Raw genomic sequence first — 26,335 nt, 5'->3', positions numbered from 1 at the left:
GGCAGACTTGGAGCATGTTCAGTGTGTATGCAGCCAGCTCCCCCCATAAAGTCTTGTCTGTTTAGATTTCATAGCTGTACAGATAACCCTGCGGGGGGGGGGAGGGAGGAGAACGGGTACACTTTACTGGGCCCTGGAGGCCTGGCCCAGGCTGCAACCCCCATGGCTGTGTGTGTGGCAGGGGGCTCATGTTACAAGTTTGTACTAGGCCTGAAAAAAATTATACGTGGGAGGGACCTGTGCTGAAAGTCAGTGCGTGTCCGCTGGAGTGTGGATGTGAATGGTCTTTACCACTGTCGCTACCTACTGCGGCCTATGCTAGAGCATGTCATGGGGCCATGTACGCAAACACTAGCTAGATTTTGACAATGCTGCCCATCCCTGTGCTCTCTGCCCACTGAGGAATGCTCTGCCGTTTGATGTTATACAGATAATTAGGGTAAAACTTCTGTCTTTTTTAACCTACTTTTCCAAAATGTTTCTGAAGCTCACCCTAAACACAGCTGTTGGACTTGGTTGGTGGTTTTCCCCTAGCCAGTCACATCATATAAACCTCATGGCTCCTATCTAACGAACTTTAAAACCTTGGCCTAATGGGAGGTGGCGTAGCCAGACTGCAGCCTGGAAACTAAGGGGAGTGTGTGCTAACACCAAGAGGCAGTGCATTTGTGAGCGCACAGCTCCGTGCTGGTCAAGCCTGAAAGCAATAACCCCAGCGCTGCTGCTGCTCCAAGGAACTTTATAACTTATTACACAAGAGCGATCCCGCTGAGCGGGGAGGAAATGAATGAAACTTTTTGCAGTGAAATCCGAGCACGCGCAATAGAAAAGCCCAGTCCTGTTTTGGAAAAGCTAGAGCTTTATTGTTTCACCATAAGAATAAACTCTGTGTCCACATGGAGCTTTTGGTAGAAATATTTTCTTTTTAAAAAAAAAAAAAAAAAAAAAAGTGGGTCACTGTAACAAATGTTGGTCCTGGCTGTTTATGGTCGAGCTGCTTCTCATTTCCCCACGGGCCCTCTGGGCTGAGAGCCCGTCGTACCTGCTGGTGCTGAAGCCCAAGGGACGCGCTCTTGTAGCTGAGCCGTGGGAAGGGAGCAGCCCGGTTTTCTCATTGAGGGAAACAAGGCGCAGAAACGCAGAGGAGGCCTGGAGGGTGAACCTGGATTTGGCAAATCACCGGGCTTCATCTGCAGAGTCCCTGCAAAGACAGGCCACTCCGGAAGCAGAGAAGGGAGGCAGCCCAGCATTTAGATGCAGGGAAATATCCTTGCAGCTGCTAAGCCGACCTGGAAAAAGCTGTCGCTGAAGTTAGGTACCATCACCTGTCACCACCACCCCCCCCCCCGCCCCAGAGTCACTGGTGTCCCCTGCCGTTGGGGATCACCGTGTACCATCTTCCTGACCCGGGACTGCCCGCACCTGCAACCCAATTAACCAAACCTCATTGCTTGGCCTGTAGTGCACGTGAGAAAGGATGGTCCCAGGGGGGACGGGACTCTGGGAAAGACGAGGGGAACAAAAGGCCTCTGTGAACTATCCCAAAGGACGAGCGAGGAGCGGGCTGCGGAAGACAGAGCGGGAGGAGGTGTAAGCGTTCCCTGCAGTGGTCCTAGCCTCTCCTCCCTCATTGCACCCCAGGGGCTCAGGGACGCACAGGGTCCAAGCCCTTTTTGAAACGGTTTATTGGGCAGGCTGGTGGGGGTCTCAGGAGCCACTGATGATCCTGCAGAGTTGGCCGTGCACCTGGCCCTGCACGGGCTCACACGCCAGCGGCTCGCCGTCCACCGTCATGAGGCCGGTGGAAGCGAAGGGCTCGACCCGGAAGGCCCTCACGGGGACGTAGTGAAGGTGGGGGCAGTTCATGTCCAGGTGGGTCCCCTTCTCCATGGCTAGGAAGAGCTTGAGCAGCGCCAGCCGGGAGACCCCAGCCTTCAGGTAGAAGAGGTGCATGGAGCCGTCCTGAAGCGTAGCCGCAGGGGCCATGGTGAAGTCGGCTCCCAGGTGCGACTGGTAGATGGCGAAAATCGAGATGAACTCCTCCTCAGGCACAACAGTCCAGTGCTTTGGGACTGGCTGGTCGAAGGGGACCAGGAGCGGGTCTCCTGGCAAGGACCCCGCGTGAGGGGGCTGCCGCGCCCCCGGTGAAGGCTGAGGGAGGATGTGGAGGGGGTGACCGTTGCTGCACGGCCCAGGGTGGCTATTCTGGGCCGAGGGGCTGCGGGGCGACGAGGAGAGGGAGGACGTTTCCACGGGCAGGTAGGAGAGGCGGCCCTTGTAGACCTGCATGGCGGCCAGCTGCTGGATGGTGCCCACGGTAAAGCGGGCGTTCCCCAGTTTGCGGTACTTCTCGCTGGCGATGTCCACGTCGGAGATGAAGCCCCAGCCGAAGCTGAGGAAGGAGAAGAGGCGCTTACCGGAGGCCGTGCTCAGGGAGACCAGGTCCATGGGGGCGTACAGGCCTTTGCAGAGGAAAAACGTGCAGTTGGTCAGCAGCTCCTCCTTGAAGGCCCGTGGGTTGCTGTCACGGAAACAAAAGCAGGAAGATCCGTTGAGCTGGGCCCCTCACCTCGGCCGAGGCATGCTCCAGCGGTCGAGGGACACTCGGGACCCCCCGGGGCTCTGCCGCTGACTCACTGGGCGCATCCGGCCAAGTTATTGGAACGAGACTGGAGCCGCTGGGGGGTGTCAAAGGTCCCCACCTGCTGGGAATCACCGGGAGCCTCTGTCTACAAACAAACAGAACAAAAGGCTCCTCCCCTAGAACCGACACGTGGCGGGTTTAAAACCCACCTCCCTTGGCTTGTGCCTCTTTTCTCACATTCAGCCATCGCTTCCCCCAGCCCTTGTCCTGTCCAGCCCGTCAGGAATAACCCCCCTCGGGGATAGCCACAGCCGAACAGATCCCAACGCTGCTCAAGCGGAAGCGCCCCCATTTCGGAAAGAACAGCACAGAGCAGTGACTTGCCCAAGTCCTACCGGTGCAGCTGGGCCTAGAACCCGCGTCTCCTGCCTCCCCGTCTGGCGGGCAGTGGAGAGGTTGATGGTGACGTCTCTGTGTACAGAGCAGGCCGGGCCCTGTCACCTCGCTTTCCTTGCACGTGGCCACACACAAATAATCTCACCCCATAGGAGGGGGCCCTCGGCCGTGGGTCTAACCTGGCTTTTCTGTCCGCGCAGGCCCCGGTAATGCCCAGCTGGGCCACCCGCCTGTGAAGATGGTGATTTCTGTAGGGGGGGCCTTAGCTTTGCGGTTTGCTTTTACTCCCCCCAACCCGAGCCCACGGGGCAGACTCCAGCCCTCTCTAGCTGCCTCGCCCAGGCTCCCGCAGCCCGGGTGTGCCAGGAATGGTGCCAGCCACGTGGCAGATGGCACCCGAGGCTGGAGCCTGGGGGTAGCTCCTGCCACGGGACAGTCCCTGTGTACAGACAGGCTGCCCTGCGGCGAGGGAAGCCCTTGGCATTCATTGAAACTACTTTCCTGGCTACCGAAGTCAGCTTCAATGGTGTAAGGAGGTTTACAAGGTCTCAGGCGAATCTGACCACCCCTGGCAAGCCAGTCAGTGCCTCTGTCTGTGGGCTTCCCTCCCAGGGGCCTGCTCCGTCTCTCCCCTGTGCGCCCCTTCCCTACGCAGCCAGCGGTCACAGCTCCGGGCCGGGGCCTGGGCTGGGGGACGGCTGAGCCCTCTGTGGCCGAGAAACCCTTACCCGGCGTAGTGGTTGATGGAAGCGGCCAGGGCGTTCCCAGAGCCCCCGGGCAGGGTGCACAGAGGCTTCTTGATGGCGGCGTCCCAGTCCTGACGCTCCATCAGTCCATTCACCACCTGCAGAGACAGAGCCGCGTAGCGGGAGCGCGCACCGGAGCAGCCCCTTCCTGTCCCTGGCCGGGGTGGGGAACGGGAGGGAGCCACTACAGCCCCGGGGCCTCACTCTGGGGGGTAGGGGGCAACGCGGACCAGGCCCCCCCAGGCCCAGGGAAGCCTGAGGAGTTTTGGATGGCGCCTTCCCTCCCTCGGTGCCCAGCTTGGCTCCAGGCCACACGCAGCAGAACCAGGAGTTATTTTTCCCTTTTGTCTTTTCTCCCCCTTAGCGCCGCGACCTCCCCACCACTGGCAAAGGCTAAGCGGGAGAGCCTGCCCCAGCCACGCACAGCGGCCATCCAGCCCTCGGGCTCCAGGCCCCCCCACACTCCCCCTGCTGCTCCAGCCATGTGCCCCACCTGCACCCCTATCCCCACCCCCACTTCTGCCCTGCAGCCCCTTTCCTTCCAGGCCTCTCCTCCCCTCCCGCCCCCAGCTCCGTGGCTGCCCGCCAGTCCTGACCTACTCCCCTCTCCAGTGCAGGTCAGCGGAGACCGGGCCACGGGTGATGCCCAGAGACTCACCCCCGCATGGGAGCCGAGCCCCAGGCGGACCCGGCCCTCGTTCTCCACGAATGCTCCCACCACGGACGCTGGGGAGGAGCAGAGCCACGCTCTGCCGTGGGCAGGAGACACACGCGCGCGCCCCTTGCCCAGCGCTGCAAAGGAAAGGCAGGCCCAAGGGACTGGCCCGTCTCCTGGCTGCCAGCGTAATAGCTGCCTGGCCGTCTCCTCACCTCATGCAGCAGGCCATCCCCAGCCAGCACGACCACGGCGTCCCACTGCGACAAGTCTTCGACCCGCACCAGCTCGCGGGCGTGATTCGGTTTCTCTGGGGAGAGAAAGACAGAGCTGCTAGCGGGGGCTGGAACGGCCTCGCCTACCCGGGGCTGCCAGGAATCAGGAGGTTCGCCTCTCCCTGCACAATCCTTTGAGCCAGGCGGGCCCAGCCTCCCCTGGCACTAGGGGAATCCGCCACCGGCTGTCACCCGGGCTTCCCACCCCCTCTGCCAAGCCAGCTCCCAGAATCGGAGCCAGCTGGCATGACAGACCCTAGCCTGGCCTTGGAGGCGGGACAGGGTGAGCTCTGAGGGCCAAGGGCACGGGACCCGTTGTTCCTACGCTGTGGACCCCGGCACCCGTGTTGTACGTGCCCAGCCGGTCCCCAGGAGAGCGACACCCGGCAGCTCCCCCGCCCATCTCTCCTCCCTCTGTGGCCATGGTGCAGCGGGGCGTGCAGTGCCAGAGGGGAAGGCGCCCCTTGTGCCTGCATCTGGCCCCAGCTGTTCAGCTGGCTACCGTGCACCCACGGGTCGGATGTGAACGAGTCGCACTTGATCTGCCTGTTACACCCCAGCACTAGTTGCAATGCTCCCAGCTGGGGCGTGACTAATGTTTCCGGGCGCAGAGGCGTGGGGAGCAGAGCAGCAGAGAAATGGTCACACCAGCTGCTATCCCACGGGGCACAGCCTGCCAGCCACCCGGGGAGAGCTCGGACAGCCAGAACCCCCCACGCAGCGAAACGCCCTCCCCTCTGCCTGGCAGTACGGGGTGCCTGGCACCCACTAGGGGCAGAGCTGCTGCAGCTTCTTCAGCAGCCCACCCGGTGCCTGCGGCGGGCGCAGACTCACCGGTCACAAAGAGGGTGAAGGCGATGTCGGCTTCGGCCAGCATTGGCTGCACGTGGGAGCGGAACAGCTGCAGCGCCTGCCCCGTTCCACTCCGGGGATTCAGCAGCAGCAGGGCATGGCAGGGCCGCGGCAGGAGTCCGTGCGTCGCCCCTGCAAGCAGACCAGAGGAGAGATTCGACGCTGGTCGGGCCTAATGCTGCACCGCTCCCCGGTCCTGGGCGGGAATGGGGCGGCTGGGACCCGAGGCGCCTTCCTCAGCCTGAATTTTCAGGATCCGGCCACAGCCGGGGGGAGAGTCCCCTGCCCTAGCGGCTTCCCCCAGCCAACGGCCGCTTGCTCGCTACAGCATGTGAATTCAAAGGCTGCTCTGACCTGACCCCCACCTCCACAGCTCCTCAGCAAAGCCTCTTCTCCTCCCTCGCTGCTGAAAGATCCTGGGCTGACAGCTCTGGACACTGCCCTCTCCCCACAGCCCAGCTGGCCCCAGTCCTAGCTTCCCTGGCCCCACCTCAGCCTGTCTAGGAGGGGAGCCATGCAGTCCTGAGCCAGCCAGTCGGTGCCCGGTGGGCCAGGTGTTTGAGATCTAGTCAAGTCAAACGAGGCGGGAGGAGCTTGCGTTACTGCTTGGAGTGTTTGCTAGCTGGGCTCTGCTGGCTGGGCTCCTTCGTCTCTTATCTCCCGCTAGGTCGGAGAAGTCTAGGCCCATTTCCACAGGGAAGAGCTCCCGCCCCAGAGTCCAGCTGGTTCCCCCTCTCCAGGCATCTGCAGTCAAGCCCCTGCAGCCCTACAGCTCAGCCACGGGCAGGTGAGTCGCAAGCTGGGATTTGCCATCAGGGTGGATTGAGGGGTGCAGGTTGGGGGGCAGGTGGGTGGCAAGCTGGGCTGAATCGTGGCGGGAATGTTGCTGTGACCATCCCTCCCTTGTCCGGCTCCCAGGAGCGTGGGAGAGGTAGCCACCCCCCAGCACTAGCCCTGGCCAGCAGTAACATGGGCAGAACATTGCTGGCTCGCTGCGTGGGGAGGGGAAGTCGCTGACGTTTCAGTGCTGGGTGAAGCCATTCATCAGACCCTGGGAAACTGTGGCTAAAAATCGCTTATTGGGTAAAGCAAATGAGTCTGAATCAGGCTTGATTTGGGATGGGAGTTCCTGCACCTTTGCTACACTGGGGGAGGGGTGCAGGGCCTAGCAGGGGCCCGTCGCGTATCCCCGGGAAGTGGAGCCGCTCCTGGGCCTGCGTGGAAGTGGTCTGAGAGTGCTCTGAGCTGTCAGTGACTGGTGGGCAGCACTGCCGTGGGCCGGTGCCAGGAGCACTGGTGGAACCGGTGCAGCTGCGCTGCTGGCATTGCTCCTCTGTGCTCGCACTGCAGGGGTGCAGGCTGGCAGGGTTAAGGAGCGGCTGGGGACCGGAGCGGCTGCACCAGCACGTGCAGTGCGTGACCTGTTACAAGCACTTGTGCGTGAGAGTATCTTACAAGTGTGCCAGAGGCCGGAACCTTTGTAGGGAGTGCCAAAGCCAAAGCGCCCCCTCCCCCTCCATGGCTGGCTGCTCCAGCGGTGAGCCAACTGCTCTCTCTTCGGGGGCAAAAGGTGTAATTGCAGCGCTTCCCCGGCAGAATCTCTTATTCTGTGGAGGACGTGAATTCTGCGTTTGTGCAGAATTCCCCAGGAGTACAAAATGCATCTTGGTCTTTAGCAATATGATGTTTTTCCCAAGCACATACATTTCCTTTGTTTAAAAGGGGGAGCTCCTTAGTTCTGGCACCGGTGGCCAGAAGCCCAAAGCAGTGGAGCAGACAGTGCCCACTGTAGTGTAGACAAGGCTCAGCAGCAGTATCAGAGTTTTCATGGTCACTTAGGGCCAGGGAGAGCAAGGTCCCTTGCTGTGTTGCATGGAGAATGAAGCACTCCTAAAACCCTGGAGCCTCTGATGCAGCCTTCTGGCTGTGTGAGCTGTGTCTCTCTCTCTCTCTCTCTCTCTCACTCACACACACACACACACACACACACCCCTTTTCTGTGCCTCCCGCAAGAGAAGCAATTGGACACTAAACCGATGTTCCCAACCCTGAGTGTACCCCATGGCTCAAGGGACAGGTCACAGATCAAAAGCTGCAGCCAGGCCAGCACGAGACACACAAGTTCTTCTTTCCGCCCCTTGTCCCTTCTGCCTGTGACCGGGAGCAGCTCCCACCTGCTGTACGCTTGGCCAGCAGAAGAGCAAGGCAGGCGGGAGAGTGAGAAGACTTGTGTGCGCAATGCTTGCTGGTGGCTGGGATGTGGTGGAGGCAGCTCTGGGTCGACTGAGACTAAAACCCTTGCAGAAAACAGAGCGCTCGTTAGTCATGCTGAAGAGCCCGGTGATGAAAGCTGCCATTTATATTCATCCCCAGTAATTTCCCAGTCTCATTCCCCGTGCAGTAGGTCCAGAGAGGAACCCATGGCAGATGCTTATTGCTCACCGCATCTCTAGAATGGCTGCAAATCCATGAGTTAAGGCCCCTTAAAACCTGAGTCAGGAGATGCAGTTGCATAGGAGCGTGGTCACCCATCCTACTTCCCACACTCTTCCAGCACGGAGTCAGACCTTACACGTGGCCACTAAGCTCAGCAGGCGAACACAGCACGTAGGATTTGACGTGCCTTTTACTGTCCTATAAGCTGCACCCTTCTGGTGCTGTCCCCATTACAGATTGCAGGAGCGTTGTAAGCAGGCCAGGAGACGGCCGCCTTCTAGCTGTGCCATGGAGGGCTTGTAAAAGCCTCGCTAAAGATTAATCGCACTTGAAACAGGGTTGTGAAATCGAAGCAGGAAGGTGGTGCTGGAAGGGGGCAGGCTCACAGCAGTGTGGACAGGAAAAAAGACTTCGGTGGAGGAAGCACATTTCAGCCCTCGGTGGTCTCTCGGTATCTGCCAGAGCTTAAACACGCTTCCTTACTGCAGTTCTAACGCAGACGGGCCCCCACCGTGTCTCACAGGAGACGGGAATGTGTGCGGTACAGACAGGGTCTAAGCGTAGGCCGCCAGAGATGAAAGAACAAACAGATCAAATGCAGCCTCTGGGGCTGTGTCTAATCTAGCATTGTTTGGGATAATTCACACCCCGGGGTCTCAGGGACTGATGGAAAGACGGGGAGTGTAAACGGGGCCCAGGTGGTTTTGCCAGGTTGTGTCCTGACCCAATAGGGAGCAGCTCTAAAGGACATGGAGCGAAGCGTTCCCAAGCTCTGTGCTCCCACGCTCCTGCTGTTGTTATCACAGGTGTCAGTTTACTCAAGTGTAATTCAGGCTTGTGCCTTGTCCAGGACAAAGGCCGCTCGAAGGACAAGACCCCGGCAACCTCAGCGCCTCCTGGCCCTGTCCATACCGTGGATGGTAACCATCTCCCACCCAAGGTTGCTGCCTGTCCCGGTGGTGGATATAAACAGGGTCACTCATAAACGCGTCGCAAACCAACCCCTGGTAGAGCCATCATGTTCACTGATGTTCGTCAACAGCGCTAGGCTGCTGGGTGCAGGACGGCACAGAAGAGCAGGTGATAGTGCAGTAATGATAATACCTGGCTCTTAGCGCTCTTCATCTATAGAGCTTAGTGCTTTGCAAACGAGTTAAGTATCATCCCCATTGCACACATGGGAAACTGAGGCACAGAGAGGGCAAGTGACTTACCTAAGGTCACCCAGCACACCAGTGGCAGAACTGGGACTAGAACGCAGATCTTTTGACGCCCAGTCCAATGCTGCATCTGCTTGGCCTCTGGTGCTTGGGTGGCACCTACTGGGGGCACCCACAGGGCAGGAAGTGGTGCTCTCACTTTGTTAGAGGGGGAAAGAGGATGAGGGCTGGTTTTCAGAGGGGCTGAGCAGCTCCAGTTGACTTCACTGGGAATGGAGACGGTGCAGCACGCCCACCCCTTGCCTGCTGCGTGCAGTTCTGGTCGCACCCTCTCAGAAAAGATATATAAGAATTGGAAAAGTGACAGAGAAGTGCAGCTAATGATTAGGGCTCTGGAACAGCGTCCATAGGAGGGAGGGATTAAAAAGACTGGGACTTTTCAGCTTGGAAAAAAGACTAAGGCAGGAGAGACGACAGAGGTCTATAAAATTGTGACTGGTGTGGAGAAAGTGAACAAGGCAGTGTTATCTACCCCTTCATATAACACACGAACCGGAGGGTCACCCAATGAAATTAACAGGCGGCAGGTTTAAAACGAACAAAAGGCAGTATTTCTTCACACAACGCACAGTCAACCTGTGGAACTCCTTGCCTGGGGATGTTGTGAAGGCCAAAATGATAATGGCATTCAAAAAGAACTAGATAAGTTCAAGGAGGATAGGTCCAGTAACGTCTATTAGTTCAGATGGTCACAGATGCAACCCCAGGGGTCCACAGCCTCTGACTGCCGGAAGCTGGGAGCGGATGACGGGCTGGCTCACTCAGTGATGGCCCGTTTTGTTCATTCCCTCCAAGCACCTGGTGCTGGCCACTGGCAGACGACCGGATACTGGGCTAGATGGACCATTGGTCTGGCCCAGCATGGCCGTTTTTATGTCCCGTACCTCTGAAAATCAGGCGCTCCGTGACCTTGCTGAAGGTCACCCAGAAAGTCGGTGGCAAACAGTGCCCTGCCATTCGTTTCCGGCTCTAACACCAGCCCGTGTGGCTGTGCAGCTCCGGGCTGCGTGTTCCATGGTGTGGAGGCTGGATGGGGAGATTGCAAGCCCTGCAGAACAGATCGACTGTTACCTAACGCAACGGCCTCGTGTTCTCCCCCTGCACCCTATTACGCCATCACAGCCGCCTTGGGCCCTTCACCTGCTCTGGCTGCATGCACAGGCCTGCATGCAGAGGGCCAGAAAGTCTAGAGGAGACTGGGGTGATTCAAGCCCCAGACGAAGCCAAGTGCTGGGAGAACCCAGCGGTTCGTAGAGCGAGTGCACCCTGCAGGAGGGGGGAGGTGGCTCGATGTAGGAGAATTCAGTGCTGATCGGCCATGCCGCAGCACAGCTGGGCCAGGCCAGAGTGGACAGGCCAACTGGGGATCCAAGGGGCTTTAAGCCAACACGGTGAACAGAGGTGGAACATTGTTTGCAATCGAGCCAAGATCTGTCCCAGCCCAGTTCAGCCATCACCACACTAAGCCCTGCTCAAGTATGTTCGCAAGTCCTGTGTGGCTAACCTTCCAGGGCCGCTGCTCTGGGGCTGGCTTTCCCTGCACAGAGGTTATCGTCTTCCGCCTCCTGGCACTTCACCACCCTCCTCCCTGGTCTCCCCTGCAACACAGGAATCACTCCCTCCCTTGGACCCACTGAACCCTGCGGGAAGGGGCTAATCAGGTCCCCAGGGCTCCAGCTGTGGGATCTAGTTTGCAAAGCTGCGATGAACATACCTCTGGGCATCCAGAGAAGCTGTGGGGGAGGGGGAGGGCAGGGAAGCTGCCGGTGTCTATGCAGCCGGCTAAACTTGGAAGCTGGCAAATTCAAGAGTGTTTAGGGTGATAAAGTGAAAAGCTGCATAAACTGGTGGCCCTTCTCCCCTCCTGATAAGCTGCTTAGGAGGCGGCGATAGGATCTTCTCCCCGCCAAGGGGAGAAATTCAAAGGGAAGAGCAACGAGGTCACACCTTGCATGAAGTGCCTTACGTTTGCATTTAACCTAGATGAACAAGATGCTCGCTGTAAATACCAGTGAATAATTAATCAAATGAAACCAAGCATCTGACAGCTGAGCTTGGAGAGGGGCAGAGCCAGCCAGGAAGTTTCAGCGAACAGAAGGTCACATTTCAGAGTGAATTCACTTCGCCTGCGATCGCTCCCCTTTTCAGTTTGCTTTCCTTGAACATGGCTAGTCTATGCCCATTTACCCTACCAGCCTGAACTATCTTCTAACCATGTCTGGCGCCAGGGGCAGGGAAACCAGCCATATTGTCCCTGCGTCTCTGAACGTGGAAGGAATGGCAGTGTAGATCCATATAGCTAGGTGCTTCTATCCCCATTTTACAGATCGGGAGATGAGACGCAGAGAGATCAAGACAGACGTGCAGAACCCCTGGGGATTTAGACACTCCACTTTCTGGAGTTAATAGGAATTGTGCATCTAAATCCCTTGAAAGGCTTTGGAAAAAGGCTCAGCCTAACTGACTTGCTTCAGGTCACACAAGGCGTCTGTGGCAGCGCTACGGTCTGAATCCCGATCTCCTGAGTCTCAGGTTGGTGCCTTAGCCACTGAGCCCTGCTTTCACCGCCCAGAAAGCCGTTCTCCACAGCACGGGCTGTCTGAGAGGTGCATGTGGCTCATAAATTCGCTCAGATTTCCTGACCCCACCAGAGAGAGAGAGAGGCTGACACTGCCAGAAACATTTGCTTGGTCATGTTCTTTTGAACTAGTCATCAAGGAAGCAGCCCACAGAACTCAGGCAGGGCTCTCTACAGACAAATCCCCAACTTTACGGAGCTGGCAGCACGCTGGACTCAACAGCGTTAGCCAGGGAAGAGTCTTTAAAGCAGGCCTGCGCAACCCTGGCGTTGCAGGGGTCCGGGAACGAATGGGTTAGAACCTCACCCTTTCCATCTGAAGAGACGTCTACACTCTTCATAGGGTTGGGGCAGAAGCCTTCTTCCCCCCCAGACGAGGCTGGCACTTGTCAATACCCTATCCCCGGGGTGGGTGCTGAGCACAGATTTACAATGGCTCGTTTCCTCCCCCCTGCCATCCTTTCTCGCTGCGTCTCCTTCGTGAGACGCCCCCAGGGCTGCGATTCCAGGTAGGGAACCAACTGGCACCTGGGGGTTGACTGTGACCCTCCCCGGCGTGGGATTCCCCTCCAACGCACGCTCCTGCTCTCCATGGGGACAGCCTGTCTCCGTCAGCTTTGGTCCAAATCACTTGCACCACAATAACTAAAGCTTCTTGGGGGCAGATTCAGGGCCACGCACCCACCTGTCGGAGCCAGGGCTGGGGGCTGTGCCACCCGTCAGTGGCATGCTGGTTGTGGCCTAGGTGCCTGTCGTTTATACACTGGGGATGAAATCCTGGCCCCGCTGAAACCTAAGGGAGTTTTGCCGGGCACTTCGCTGCGGCCAGGATTTGACTCTGGGGCCTTGTCTACAGCCCAGCCTTGTCCACACTACCCAGCAAATTCCTCTAGCATAGATGCGGCTATACCGGTATTAAATGCTTATGCCAGCTCAGGGAAGGGATATAAGCAGAGTTACACTAGTATAACTGCATCTGCACTAAGGCTTTTACCAGCAGGGCTCCGTCGGTAAAGCTTTTTCCAAGTAGCCCAGGCTTGGGACCAATGTGTACATTAGACTTCTGCCGGCACCGCTGTGCGAGGAGGTGTGATCCCTTACCCACGGGTGTGCCAGCAGAAACCCCTTGGTTAGACGCACTTATACTGGCAAAACCTAGCTAGTGCCGGTGTTGCTTGTTTTGCTCCCGGGTGTGGTTTTACTAGACTGATACGCAGCACCGCGTTGTCTGTGTAGCTGTGTCAACACGAGGGACTCTTTGCCAGCAGAGCAGATCCATATTCCTGTGTCGGGAGACCGTGCCCCAAGGAGTCGTGGGCTTATAGTCAGACTGCAAGCTTTGTAGGGTAGGAAACAGGCCACCCTGTGAGGCTGTACAGCACCTAGCACACGGGGTGTGAAGCTCTGTGAGAGTCTCTCGCCACGACAGTCAACCTCTGAATATCTGAGTGCGTTCCCCAAGAGGCCCAGAGCGTTGTCCAAGTCCAGTTTAAATGACTGGGTGCCAGACTTGACAGCACGCGTCAGGCTAGTTGTGTCTGTCGCTGGGCCGGGGCACGCTGCTGCGAGTGCCCAGTGCAGACGAGGAGGAGGAGGGTAAAACCTCATCACTATGCATGTGCCCGTAGTCAGCTGTGCCACGTTCGGGACGGGGGAGAATCAGCTGCTTCTCCACAGCAGGAAACTGGGTGCCCCTTGTTACCCAAAGGCCTGTTGCACAGAGTTCTCTCGAAAACTGGCTCATAAACAGCGGCCCCACCCTGCCTCCACCACCCCTCCCACGCTTGTGTGACGGGATTTTGGGAAGCAGCTGGTTGGCCCCACCCGCTGGAGCTCATTATCAGTTTGAAACAGACACCCTTCTGCATGGAAGAGGTTCAGGGACCAACATGCTCTCCCCTTCCCTGGGCCCCTCCTCTGGGACCTCATCCTGCCAGGGGCTGAGCAGCCTCAGAGCAGAGCATAACTCCATCAGGGAGGGACGAGGGATCAAGTGCAGCTAGTCAAACACACTAATCTACTTCCCTTCTTTGCTCCCCTGTGAATTTCTGATTGGCGTTTTTCCAGAGTGGCTTTGCCTCTCTTGAAAATGAGGGTCCATTAGTACTGGTCCAGCACTGCCAAAGCTCATGATATCTGGTGTCGTCTTAAAGCTCCAGCTCCTGGAGTCAGGTGATTACGCAAAAATCTCAGCTTTCATTGAAAAGGAAAAAGGTTTTAGCTCCCACGGCTGTGGAGAAAAGCTGAGAAATGTGAAGCAATGACACCGTAAAGGGCCAAGAAAAAGAGCTCAAATACTTATCACTTCTTTGGCTTAAAAATCATGAAGGATTTTTTTTTTTTTTTTTAAATCTCATGATTTTGGGGGGCCTGATTCGTGATTGTTGAACGCGTGGGCTTGGCAATGTGGCTGGTTCAAGTCAGGCATCTGGCTGCTTTAGCCCAGCCCTCTCCCGTGCACGGGGTGTCCACCTACACCGGACTGTGGGCGGCTTAGTGACATGCCAGACATGGCCAGGCCCGCTGACAGGAAGGGAAAGGGGGCAACTGCCCAGGGCCCCAGCCATTTAAAAGTGCCCCTCTCCTCCACACACCTCCTTCCCCTGAGGTCTTGGGGGTCTCCTGCCCTCCTCTCCCCCCCCCCCACACACACACACACTGTCCGCCCCTCCCCTGAGCTGAGCTTATTTATTATGCACCAGGCATGTTCACGGGCGGCTGAGGAGGTTCCCAGGTTCATCAGTAATCTCCCTGGGGAGTCCACTCAGCCCTCAGCCACCTTTCTCGGGGAGCCACTGACCGTTCTGCCCTGGGGCCCAGAACTGCTGTCGGTGGCCCTGGACGTGGCCCAGGAGGAGACCCCGTGGGTTTTGAAGGAGTGGCTCTGTTCACGACTGGCTCTTAGGAATCCAAAAGCAAAAGCTGGGGGTGGGCAGAGAGGAGGAGGCGACGCTCCCAGGGAGCCTGCGCGCCGACCTTGCTGGGGTGGGAGTTGGGGGAACTTGCTTTCACGCCGATCTCCGTCTCTGCGCTCGCCGGGGGAAACGGCCACCTCCCACCTCAGCCGTTCTTCGGCCAGCCGGGGGCTTGGCTGTTGCCAAGATCCCTCTGCTGAGCAAACGTGGCCACGAAGAGTGGCTAGAAAGTACTGCCCGGGTCGGTGGCCTGGGGTCTGGCTATTGACGAGCCTCGCCAGCCCAGCAGCAGCGGACGCTGGAGGGACAGGACAGTTGTATCGAATTGTGGAGGCCTCTCCAAGGGGGGGTGTATCCTTCCCCTCCATCGCTCAGAACGGGGGGCAGTGAAAGATGCCGGGACTTAGCTCTTGGTGTGCCAAAGGGGCAAGAGAGACTCACAGGAAACTACAAGATTTCAACAGACTCCCCTTCTCTTGAGTAACTGTGGGATGCGGGGGAACATCTGACATACCAGCGGGACACACATCTGGCAGCCTGGTTCCTCTTCCAGGGCTCAGCAGCAACAAGCTGAGAGTGAGTCAGCAGAAAGATGCTGAGATCGGGCAGACGGTCTCCCTCCCCTCCCCAGCCGGCTGATTTTCCTTGTGTCATGTTCCCTCCTCACCCCTCTTGAATCACAGCCCTCACGCCGCAAAACAGCTGGCTGCAAAGTTCGCTCTGATGCCGCTTCTCTGAAATGAGCTGGCTTCTAGATGCAAGAAATAGATGAACTGCTCGGTCACCAGCAGGCAGCAATGTTCCCAGCGAGATCCTCTGTGTAGCGTGAGAGCACCAATGATCCAGCATTTCAAGTATCTACCCCCAAAAAAGTTCCACAACCAAGTGTAACACTCTGCAGTGTGGGGAACGAGAATCGAAGCAAGGACCAGCGATGGCAGCATCGGAGCGATGGCTGCAGTGCGAGAACCGGGATTAGATGGGAATTGGGAACAGAGCATGGATCGTTTCACTCCGATCCCTTCCCAGGCAACGCTGGATGGTGTTACCTTCGGAAAGGGCCGGCCCAGCCCAGCCTCCCTCCCCAGCCCGGGGGGGTGAACCACCCCATCCGAGCCAGCGACGGGCTGCAGCAGGAGACGTGGGCACCACGTGCCTGGTTAGTGCGGGGAGTGTGGGGCGTTGGAGCCAAGCCTGCATTTGCGGTTCTCCCCCCCCCCCCCCCACCTTATCCCACCCCGCGCAGGTACAGACCCCACTCCCCGGGGCAGCTGGGGGCGTGGCGCCAGGACCCCTCCTGCCCTGCGCGGGGACAGGGAGGGACGTGAGGCTGGGGGGCGCAAATGCAGGCTTGGCTCCAGGGTCCTGGAGACCCTCCCTACGCCACTGCACCTGTGTGACTAGAGCAGCTGGTCTCCGTCCCGATCCCAGGCGTGCATCACGTTACAAACCACTGTCACACCTGGCACGTTTGAGAGGTCGGAATAGGTCACCGAGACGGAGCTGCCTTCGAAGTGGCCTCCCCGGGCCAAGCCGGAAGCCAGCCGGCCCTGCTGCTGCCTCTGCTGTGTCTATGCTGCGGAGGGGGCGGGTCTCCAATCCAGTCCGCTCCACAAGCACAAAGTTCACGTCCATGTGAGGGGCAGAGACTCCATGGCTGGTTCATAGACGCAGGCCGTGTAAGCACCCGAGCAGACTGCGCAGCTCGCTCAGTCCCGGGCCGCTCTGCAGAGGCTCTGGGCGTGGCGGTGAGGTGATCGCTAGGCGCTGATGGTGATCCATCAATCATCTCACGCAGGCCAAAGGGCAGCCCTGCTGCTGAGGACTCGGGTCACGCTTGAAGCCCACCTCTATGCTATGGGGACTGGTGGAATTAGTACAGCACCGGCGCGAGGCCAGCGGGCCCCGCTGTGTAGACGCAGCCTACGGCAGCGGGAAGTGTTCTTCCATAGCTGTGGGAACGCCTCCTCCCCCAGCGGCGGTGCCTAGCTTAACAGACGCGTTCTCCCATCCACCTCGCCGCCTCCAGCCGGGGGGCTGGGTCAGCACCGCGCTGGCGCTCGGGGGTGGATGTTTCACATCCCTGCACGCTGGAGCTATGTCCACCCAAGTTTTAAGTGTGAGCGATTCTTGGGGGGCTTGTGAAACGTTTCCTCTCTTGGGTTCCTGGCGTCAGGCAGCTCCTCTACCCCAAACCAGCAAGTCCCATCTGACAGCCAGGTGCTGGGGGAACCTGGGCTGGAGAATAAGACCAGAGACCTCCTGCTTCCCCGGCCGTTCTCCAGAGGGAGAAGCGAACCGCTCAGACTGGGCTCCAGCTGCCACGCTCTTCCTTCCGGTCGCCTCCGACCAGCTCCAGAAGCTGCGTGCTGGAGGGGGTGCAACACTAGGCCCCTGCCCCTTTCTGCGGGCTGATGGCATTTCTAGGAGCCAGTTTTAAACAGCTGGGAAACGAAGTGCTAATTAGAATCCAAACTTAATTAGCATTGTCGGTGCGCTTCATCTGCACCTCGGGGATTCTTGAAAGCAACACCCCACCAGGCCCAGCAAGGGCTGATTACAGCAGGATGCTCGGCTCTGTAGGGACCGGGCCCTGGAGGCAGAGCGGGCCGGATGCATCAATGAAGCAGAAGCAGAGCAGCAGCTGAGCCACGGCTGCCTGCTGGGGGAGGCTATTTTCTCCCTTGGCAGAGAGCCCCCGGGTTCAGGAGCAAGAGGAAGGAAAGGATCAGGGCTGTGGTGATGGGTGGGAGGAAGAGACTGGTGTCCTTGCAGGTCAGATGGGGAAAGGGTGGCTCCAGCAGGTCCTTCCACGTGACTCCACCCTTGCGAGACAGGCCAAGAGCCATCCGCTTCCCGCAGCTACGTGAGAACGACGACGCCAGGTCAGTGTCGTTAGGAAGCTTTCCCAAGCCCGAAGAACGCTCCCATCAACAAAGCTACCCTTGCTTGGGCAGGGGCGCGGCGCTACAGAGCCAGAAAAGCCCCTGCCATCGCTACAGCGTATAGGGCTAAGCTAGCTTCGCCACGGCGCCCTAGCCATGCCGATATAGCCTCCGTAGCACAGACGTGCCCTGCGGTCTTGACTAGGCCGAGCTCTCGCTTGGAGAGTTTCCTCTGGTCACTGGAGCTGTCACTTAGACCAGCCCCTGGTCGCCTTCAGCAGCCCGTCCTCTAGCCTTGCTCAGACTGTCCCTCCCTCCCGCCCAGCACCCAGGGCTGGACTCTGTCCTTCCCGCTGCTCCTGATCCCCTGGACTTTCTGCCCAGTGAGATAACGGGATCTCCCCCAGCAGACAGGTACGAGTCTGAGCAGGGTTACACGGCCCAGTGGTTATAATGCTGGCAGACAGCCTGGTACCTATTTGTATCGTGATAGTTCCGAGGAGCCTTAATCCTGGCCCAGGACCTCACAGCGCTAGGCGCTGTACGAACACAGAACAAAAAGATGGTCCCTGCCCCAAAGACCTTACAGTCTAGTGCTACTGCCAACTGGAGCTGCGCCAGGGCAAAGGGGGGGGGGGGCTTTCAGAGAAAGGCTCAGGCCCTGACTCAGCAGGGGGGGGATTTAAGCACATCTAAGCAGGTGAGATGTCCCCAAAGCCTCATGCTTCCCTTATCTTGCTGAGTCGGTTCTCACTGTAACGCTGGTGAGAAATGATCCTGGCCAGAATTTTCAGGAGTGACCTCGTGATTTGGGGGGCTTCGTTTCCTGAGTGCCCGACTCGAGGCATTTTATGGGGTTGGTTTTCAGAGCACGGGGGTGAGTGCTCGGCCCGGTCTGAATCAGGCCCTGCCCAGCTGTCAGGCTGGGCACACGAAATCGCCCGTCATTTTTCAAAAGTCTTGGCTCCTGTGTTTAAGGAATGTGTGAAAACGCAGCTCAGAGACCGTTCCCACTGACCTAACAGGGTGCAGGCTGGGCTAAATCCGGATGGAAAGGGATTTGGCAGGAGCCAGGTCTGAGGAACTGAGCTTGGACATGACTTTTGAGCACAGCTTCCCTTGCACATGTAGACGGGGCTGAGGTGGGAATGTGCTAGAATGGGGTGTGCCGCCGCCCTGCCCCCCATCGCCCCATTAGTTCATTTGAAAGCATCCAGCCTCGTGGCACGCTGAGGTGGTAGCAGCTAGCCGGGAAAGGCCGCTGCCCTTCGTCCTCATTTTAACAGTCAGGGACTGACTGGGGCAGGGAGCAGTTTTCACTGTGCGTGTGTTTGCGTGCAGAAAGCAGCCCTGATCCTTGAATAAACAACAAATAACAAGCCAGTCTCTGACCCGAAAGCTGGGCTTGTGAGATGTTCAAGAGTCCTCGAAACCACGGGCGGGGCTAGCGAAATATCTCACCAACGTGCTGCACCGTGAGGACATTGTGATGCAACATCACTGCAGCTTGCGAGCAGTTTCATACGCTGGCATTGGGCCAGAACATCACCGGGTCTCGACGCAAACACCTCCAGGTTGTCTGGGTGGAGTTTGTTCCACCAGACAATGCCGGGTGGTGGCTCTCCCTGGGAACATGTGGTTTCACTATTTAAAGTTGTTTTTCAGAGGACTTTTGTACATGGAGCTTCTTTTTTTAAATAGCCTTTTCTCTTTAAAAATAAAACGCACGCTTGCCCCTTCTGCAGCCCTCAGTGACAGTGGAGAGAGGGGGGCAGCTCTGTGCCACATCCGAAGAGGTTTTCTTTAGAATTAAAGAAATGTTGGGAAAACGCCAGTTTTGAAATTCACCCCTGGGCTGAAAGCCAGCCCTGGCCTTCAGTGGTGCCAAGGTGGGGTGCTGACTTCCTACACGGGTGCAGGAGGCAACCTCACCCTGGAGAAACTCATGGCCCCCCTGGCAGAACAGCCATCCAGTCATACCTTAAGATGGCTCACTGCAAAAATCACACGCTTCTCAGGAGTTGTATGCCACTAGCCTTATCTTTCCCAGCACACACAGGTGCAAACTTCCAGATACACACGTGTGCGGCTGTGAAAGATGACATGTTGAAGCATGGGGCCCCACCAGTCATTTTTAGATGGTTTGTTCCAAGAGTAGCTTGGTTTGCAACTGCGACCTAGAGAGACTCATGAAATAATTTAAAAATCCATTGATTTCTTAGCCCTTTTCTACAGATTTTCCCTTCAGCGTTTGAAACTGAGACCCCGCTCCTGCAATGGCCTCCATGCAGGGCCAAACAACAACAACCCAGGGTTACACAGCAACCACAAATGGGCAGGATAATGGGCTCAGTATTTGTGTTACTCATTAGTACAATGGGGCCCTCAGTCCTGTTTGGGTTCCCTAGGTGTTGCTGCATCAGAAACCATCAGCAGTAAGTGAAATCGGTCCATCTGGTTTCTCTCTCCAAGCTGGGTGAAAGATACAAAGTAAATAAACAGCAAGAGCACAAGTTACCTTCTGAAAACCTGGGCTCTAATAATAAGGTGTTATGGAAGGAATTGTTTTTAAACGTGTTTGCATTTGAAAATGTCCTCTCAAAGGAACGGTGTGAATTTTTTTTTTTTAATCACACATTAAACATCCTTTTCCTCTAGGCTACTAATGACATCTCTAATTATTAAGAAGGAAAAAAATTTAAAACTCGGTTTTCTTTGGGCTATACAAGCCAGTGAAATCAGGTTCTTTGTCATAGCGCTAACAGCAGGCGAAGTTGTGTAACAAATCTTTCCACTGGAATTGTATTTATTAGTGTTTAGAGGTCAGGAAATAGTTGCTTTTGGCCTTAGGTTTTGGAAAAGATGCTTTTAAAAATACAAATCTAAACATTGCGCCAAATGTGTGTTGAGTGTGTCCCTTTCAACACACTGTTAATTTCAACGTTTGATTGTTGCAATTGGACATGTAAACTGGTGCATACAACTCAATCTCTGATCAGACAGTCAGATTTACGCACATCTAACCAAATTTGTCCCTAATGTAACTCCATTGCAGACAACGGGATTAAGCCAGGAATGGATGTGGCCTTTTATGTTCCTGAGATTTGGATTAAGATGGAGCCAGCACCTGTCATGTTGGCATCTGATCAGCATAGCAAACTGAAAGCCAAAACCTAGGAATACGTTACCCGCTGCTACTGGCAAACAACGCGCTGCCACACAGATCCCACCCCACAGCATGCCCACGCGGCGGGGAGCTGTTTGATTAAAGAAACGTGCCTCGTAACGCAATGCACCGAAGGTCCCCCCATTCGGGAGCTGACAGATGGAGTCGATGACCCTCTGATGCGAACGCCTGAGCACCAGCACTTCCGAGTTCACCGCTGGGGTCTGACAGCAAGAGTGCCCCCCACCAACTGTGGTGAGAAGAGATTCAGGGGAGAAAAGAATGAATGCCCCCTTATGGGAGCAAACTCCAAGTTATGGCTTGCCTAGCACCAGTTATTCTACCCCTTAAACGTACAGCGCGTGCAAGGACTGACTAACCCTACCTGTGCACAAGGAGTGCAGCGTCCTGGTGAGAACACTAGCGCCAGAATAAACTAGGACTCACTATTCAGTCCCCCCACCTCCAGCTGTGCAGGGGGGGGGGTAGGAGCCACTTCAGCCAGACGGAAACGAAAGGATGCCACCTCCCACCCCCAGCTCTGAACAGGTGACGCGCTCCCAGCAGAAAGGTCAATGCAAGAAACCTCCTTCCCTCCCTGCTCCCGTCTGTCACTTCATGGACTGAATTACAGCCAAGTGTTCTGGGCACGGAGTCAGCTGCCATCGCTCTCTGTCTGTCGCTCCCGTTCACCGTCCCCCCTCGCACACGCTTCCCCTCGGGGAAATCTGTCACAAAGGCTGAGGCAATGGTATCATCACAGCAAAGCAGGGGCCTCCTAACTAGAGTCTCTCTCCACCGCAGCTATTCTTATACATGCCAGCCCGTCTTTCCCTCCTGCCCCCCCCTGGATCTGGGCGGGAGCCAGTGCTCAGAAACACTGAGTCATGAGAAGACGTGGGCTTTTCAACCACCGCATGATTTCAGGCTTCCTCTTGCTCTGTCAGCTTCTGCAGGGTCTTTCAGTGTGGCTGTCCCACGTCGGATCCTGACAGCGGGGGCATTGATGAGCAGCGACACCAGCTGAGCCTTTCACAGCAGGGACAGCCACAAGCGTGCCTTTGAACCCAGGCTGGCTAGGGCCCGATCCTGGATGCTGCAGAGCACTCGCAACTCATTCCACTTTGTGGAGCGAGGGAGGCAGCACGGCACCTTTCAGGACCGGGGCCTGACACACGCTGCAGTGCATTTCCCACCCTGCCTGGGATTTCTGGTGTACCCGCCTCCCCCCACATAGCACGCAGAGATGGTGCTTGCTTATGTTGTATAGCAACGCAAATAGGCCCCAAAACCTACTTCCTAATAATAGGCTTGACAATAGTCCAGCAAGGCCATGTAAAATCTGAGTAAGGTGAAGTGAGACAATTCAGAGGTAAGTTAGAGAGAAGTGAGAACATAAACATGGGGCCTGTTAACAGGTTTTGGTCCTCACTGGTTTTTACAAGTGTTTTGTATAAAATGTTAATGGCTTGGAAAGTGTTCTCAGTACTGAGAGTTACTGGCCTGGCCCTTATGCAGATGTTAATTAAGACAATGCTCAGTGTTAAATAGCCAATGAGGGAGCAGAAAATCTTTCATTATGGCAGCAGACCTCTCTCTCTCTCTCTCTCTCTATATATATATATATATTATGGTAAGAGGTGGATTTAATGTTAACTGTTCTTAGAATTGATTATACAAAGGGCAGCACGCTGATTTTAGATAGGTGCGCCTGTCCCCCATTACGGTACCGTTAGAGAGAGGGCTGCACCCATTCTTTAGATCACCCCTGGGTGCACTGTTCACCTTCGAGGGGGAGTACCAAGGTAGTGGTCGGTGATGCTGTGATGCCTGTTTGCTGTAACTATTTTATTTTAAGTCAAGTCTTGAATTTTATCACTCGTCGTGTCAGCCAGTCCTCCGCTGGACCCGCCTGGGAGGGTCAAATGCTAAAGAGTTCAGGTTGGTTACATCCCTTGTCTTCAAAGGCGTGCGTAGGGGGTGTGCCCAGGTGTGCCCAGGCACACGCTAATGCAGTGGCATCAGACATGCCGTTTTTATCCGGCCCGCGAACCTTCTCTGATATGGCCCCCGGCGCCATCTCGCAGTGTTTGAAGCTGCCGCCGAAAGACTGGCAGGTGTGCGGTTTTTTGGCGGACACAATGAGCTGTCGCCGAAAAAGGAGATTTCGCGGCGGCTGGGAACACACCCCCATCTGCCGCCGAAATCCCACTCCGCGCGACATTTCGCGGTGGAGACCACGACGCGCCGAGAATTCCACCGGCGGGTAATTCAAATGTGGCCCGCCGCGGGAATTGAGTTTGACACCCCTGGGTGCACACCCTAATGAAATGTGCTGTGCACGCCTATGCTTGTCTTTAAGCTACAAACACTTAAATCAAAAGTTTCCACCTGGGTCCAGGTGTAAACCCTCATGAGCAGAACGAACCTGCTCTGTGTTAGCTTTCAAATTCCCTCCTTAGGACGTTTCTGTGTTAACCAGCTGCAGATCTCTCATGCCCCTCCCTCCCCGGCAAAGCTGCTTTCTTTAAGTGCTTGTGGGGGGTGCTGGATTCGCAGCCCTGGAAAGCCAAGGCCCCTCTCCCCAGGGTAGGTACAGCACAGAAGGCAACAGCCTGACTTTTCCCTAACGGCCCATGCACCAAAACCGCCCTCCTTGGCCTCCGAGCCGAGACCAGCAGCCAGGCAGCCAACTGAAGTGATGGTGGTGGGAGGTGGACACTTGTCCATTAGGAACTGGCCTGAGACAATGAACCTGACTTCACCTGGGCCATTCAACAGCCTTTGTGTGTCTCGATCGCTACTAATCGAGGCTGGGTTTGTGCCAGTGACCTAGAACTGAGGCTCGTTTCTATTAATAGCCCTGAGCGAGTCACCGTGCCCATCCCCCTCCCAGCAAGCGCACAGTTCCCAGGAGAACAAGCCTGTGAAAGATATCAGGGAACCGTTGTGACATGGAGAGCCCTGGCATTAGCCCATAGCCAGCCATGCACTGCAATTCAAACTGGGACGCCCCACTGGGAAGAGAATTTGCTGACACTGACAAAAGGCAGCTGATTTCCCAGCCTGGGTCTCTCCCCTTCCAGCCTCATCCCACGCTGGATGTCCTGCACAATGAGATGCCTCAGGACAGACGCTAGGTGAAGGCGACATTCCCCAATGTCACCCCTAGTGCGTGTACTTTTGTGGCACCCGCCGAGCCCCCTTGGATGCAGGGAAGCTGCCAGCCGCTTGAGATGGCACCAAGAGCGGGGCATTCTGCCGGGAAAGCAACGGTGCCTGGAGAATAGCTGGGCACGGGGTCTGCGCAGCAGAGGGAGGAAGCCACGGCCGGGGCCGGCCCAAGGAATGTTGCTGTGATCTGCTAGGCAAACCGTGCTCCGCACAGTCCGTCAGACCACCTGCAGTTGCTGGGTAAACACGGCACTGCCTGGGGTAGGTGAGTGATTGCAGGTGTTACAGCTTTCTACCTGCAGTCAGTGTGGAGAACAATGACCGTGGGGGGGTCGGTAACTGGTAAGAGGTCAACCAAGGGAGGAGGTGCTGCCACGTGACCCAGGCCAGCGAGGGGCAGGAAGGTGGCTGGAAGATCAGGTCCCCGCCTTTACTTGTTTTTAAATGGTTTTTAATTGTCATGAGAGCAGGGGAGGGGTGCGCTAATGAGTCAGGGGGGTTAATGGGGAAATGGGGACTTTGTCCCAGAACAAGCTGCTCCCTGCTGCTGATCTTGCCACCTCCAGAACACCTGTTGTCCGAGCGGCTCCCATAGCATCTGCCTCCCCGGCCTGATGCGAGTGTCCCAGCATGTCCACTGACAGCCCTGAGCTGCATCGTGTGGGTCCCAAGAACAGGTGGGTTCAGAACCAAGGGGGTGGACCGGGTTCAGAACCAAGGGGGTGGACCAGGCCCAGCCCCACGGCTACACAGCCCTGACTCATCCGCTGGGCACCCGGGCTGGCCCGGTCCGACAGGTTTGGGGCTGGGAGAGGTCAAGCGTGATTTTAGAGGCAGAGACTACCGGCAACTCCTGAGTTTGTCCTTGGGCCCTTCGCCTCTTGCCAGCCCTGCCTCCTCCTCCCCGCATCCCCACGGTGGCCCAGCGGCCGGGGCCGGCCCAGCACAGCCGGGGGACTGGCCCCTCTTTTAAGAGGACGGCTCGCCCAGCCCCCAGCCGCTCCCCCGGCCAGGCACCCGGCGCTGGCTCTCCAAGTGACACCGTTTGGTCTTTCCTTGTTCACCGGGCAGATGCTCCCCCGGCCCCCACACACAGCGGGGAAGCAGGGCCCTCAGAGCAACCCCGGCAGCTTCCCTGCAGAAAGGGAACCGGGGGGGGGACGGGGTTGGAGCAAGCAGCGCACCCGGTGCCTCCAGGGGCAGGGGGCGGGTGGAGCTTTGCCGGAGTGAATCGGACCGGGAAAAAAAACTCCGAAGTGGAAGTGAATTTACTTCGGAGCCAGAGTTACAAGTAATAAAGCTGCGGGGGGGGGGGGCAGGGCCTCTCCCCCCTGGAAACCTGCGTGGGGAGCAGGGCAAGGGTCCCCGAAAGCGGGGCTTGGGGGCGATCTCCCGGCCCCTCCCGTCCCTCGTTCCCCGGGCCCTCACCTGCCTGCGGCGGGACCTGGGGCGCCGCCAGCTCCCGGATCTTTCCGGCCCACGTCTCCGCGATCCTCAGGTTCCCCTCCGCGTCCTGCGCCGCGCACACGCGGAACGTCTGGACCAGCCGCTGCCGGGAGGGGGCGGCGTCCCACCTGCCCCGCTGGAAGGGGTAGCAGACGACGGAGAAGGAGGCGGCCGGTACCGGCCCGGACTCCCCGGGCTGCGGGCCGGCGGCGGCGCGGCAGCCGATGCAGTCGGCCAGGGGCAGCCCGGCGCTGGGGCCGGCGGAGCCGAGCCGCTCCACGTGCAGCTGCCGGCCGCGGGTGAGGCTCAGGGCGCAGCTGGGCGCCGGGGGGGGGCCCTGGGCGAACACCCCCCGCAGCAAAACTTCGGCCGCCTCGCCGGGCGGGGAGCTGGCCCCGGGGCCCGGCTGCGCGCCCTCCATGGCCGGCGCATCTAGCAGCGGCGGCTCCGGCAGCACCTGGGCGGGGAGAGAAGGAGACACAGGCGGGGCGGCTGCTGCTGCCGTGCTCGGCCGGGACACACTGGAGCAGCGGCGGGGCAGGGCGCGGGCTGCACCGCTCCGGAGCACCACGCGTCCGTCTGGCTCGCCGCCGCCGCCTAGCGGCCGCTGGAGAGCACGGCAGCGGCTCTGGTTTCATTCATAAAGAACTAGAGGCCCCACGGGCTCGGGGGACCATCGCCCATCTCTGAGTCCCCGGCAGCCCCCGTCAATAAAGTGGAGCCCTGTGACCGGCGGGGCTGCCTTCCCGCTTCTGACTGGCAACGTGAGACCCGCCTCAAGTTACCTGGCTGCTCCGTGCCTCAGTTTCCCCTCTGTGTAGAATGCGGGGAGAGTGTTATTTCTTTGTATTGCAGTAGCACCTAGGAGCCCCAGCCGGGGACCGCGTTGTGCTAGGCGCTGTACAAAAAGGCAGTCCTGGCCTCCAAAAAGCTTTCAGTAATACCCAGCCAATGTAAAATACTAGGAGGAAGTGGTACAATGGGGTTCCGGTCCGAGGGCTCCCAGC

At 57.7% G+C, this 26,335-nt stretch overlaps 1 protein-coding gene across 2 annotated transcripts; it reads right to left on the bottom strand.

Moving 5' to 3' along the window:
* Positions 1–945: 945 nt before the first annotated feature.
* SPHK1 (sphingosine kinase 1) lies at positions 946–25,749 on the bottom strand. Of its 2 annotated transcripts, none has more exons than XM_067547604.1 (5): positions 25,311–25,749; positions 5,491–5,640; positions 4,597–4,691; positions 3,709–3,824; positions 946–2,521 (listed from the first exon to the last, which is right to left on the bottom strand). In XM_067547604.1, exons 1-5 carry the CDS (start codon positions 25,747–25,749, stop codon positions 1,708–1,710), a joined length of 1,614 nt encoding a protein of 537 aa, XP_067403705.1. In that variant the 3' UTR covers positions 946–1,707. The 2 variants fall into 2 exon arrangements, with proteins under 2 accessions (XP_067403705.1, XP_067403706.1); XM_067547605.1 differs by lacking the exon at positions 25,311–25,749 and adding an exon at positions 5,863–6,025.
* Between the last annotated feature and the right edge of the window lie 586 nt (positions 25,750–26,335).

This window comes from Emydura macquarii, unplaced genomic scaffold (genome assembly GCF_026122565.2).
Source record: "Emydura macquarii macquarii isolate MOO-44397 ecotype Brisbane River unplaced genomic scaffold, CSIRO-AGI_Emac_v2 contig_1230, whole genome shotgun sequence".
NCBI classification, from domain to species: domain Eukaryota; kingdom Metazoa; phylum Chordata; order Testudines; family Chelidae; genus Emydura; species Emydura macquarii.
Note: the sequence above shows the minus strand (reverse complement) of the source record. Positions and strands in the feature narration are given on the sequence as shown.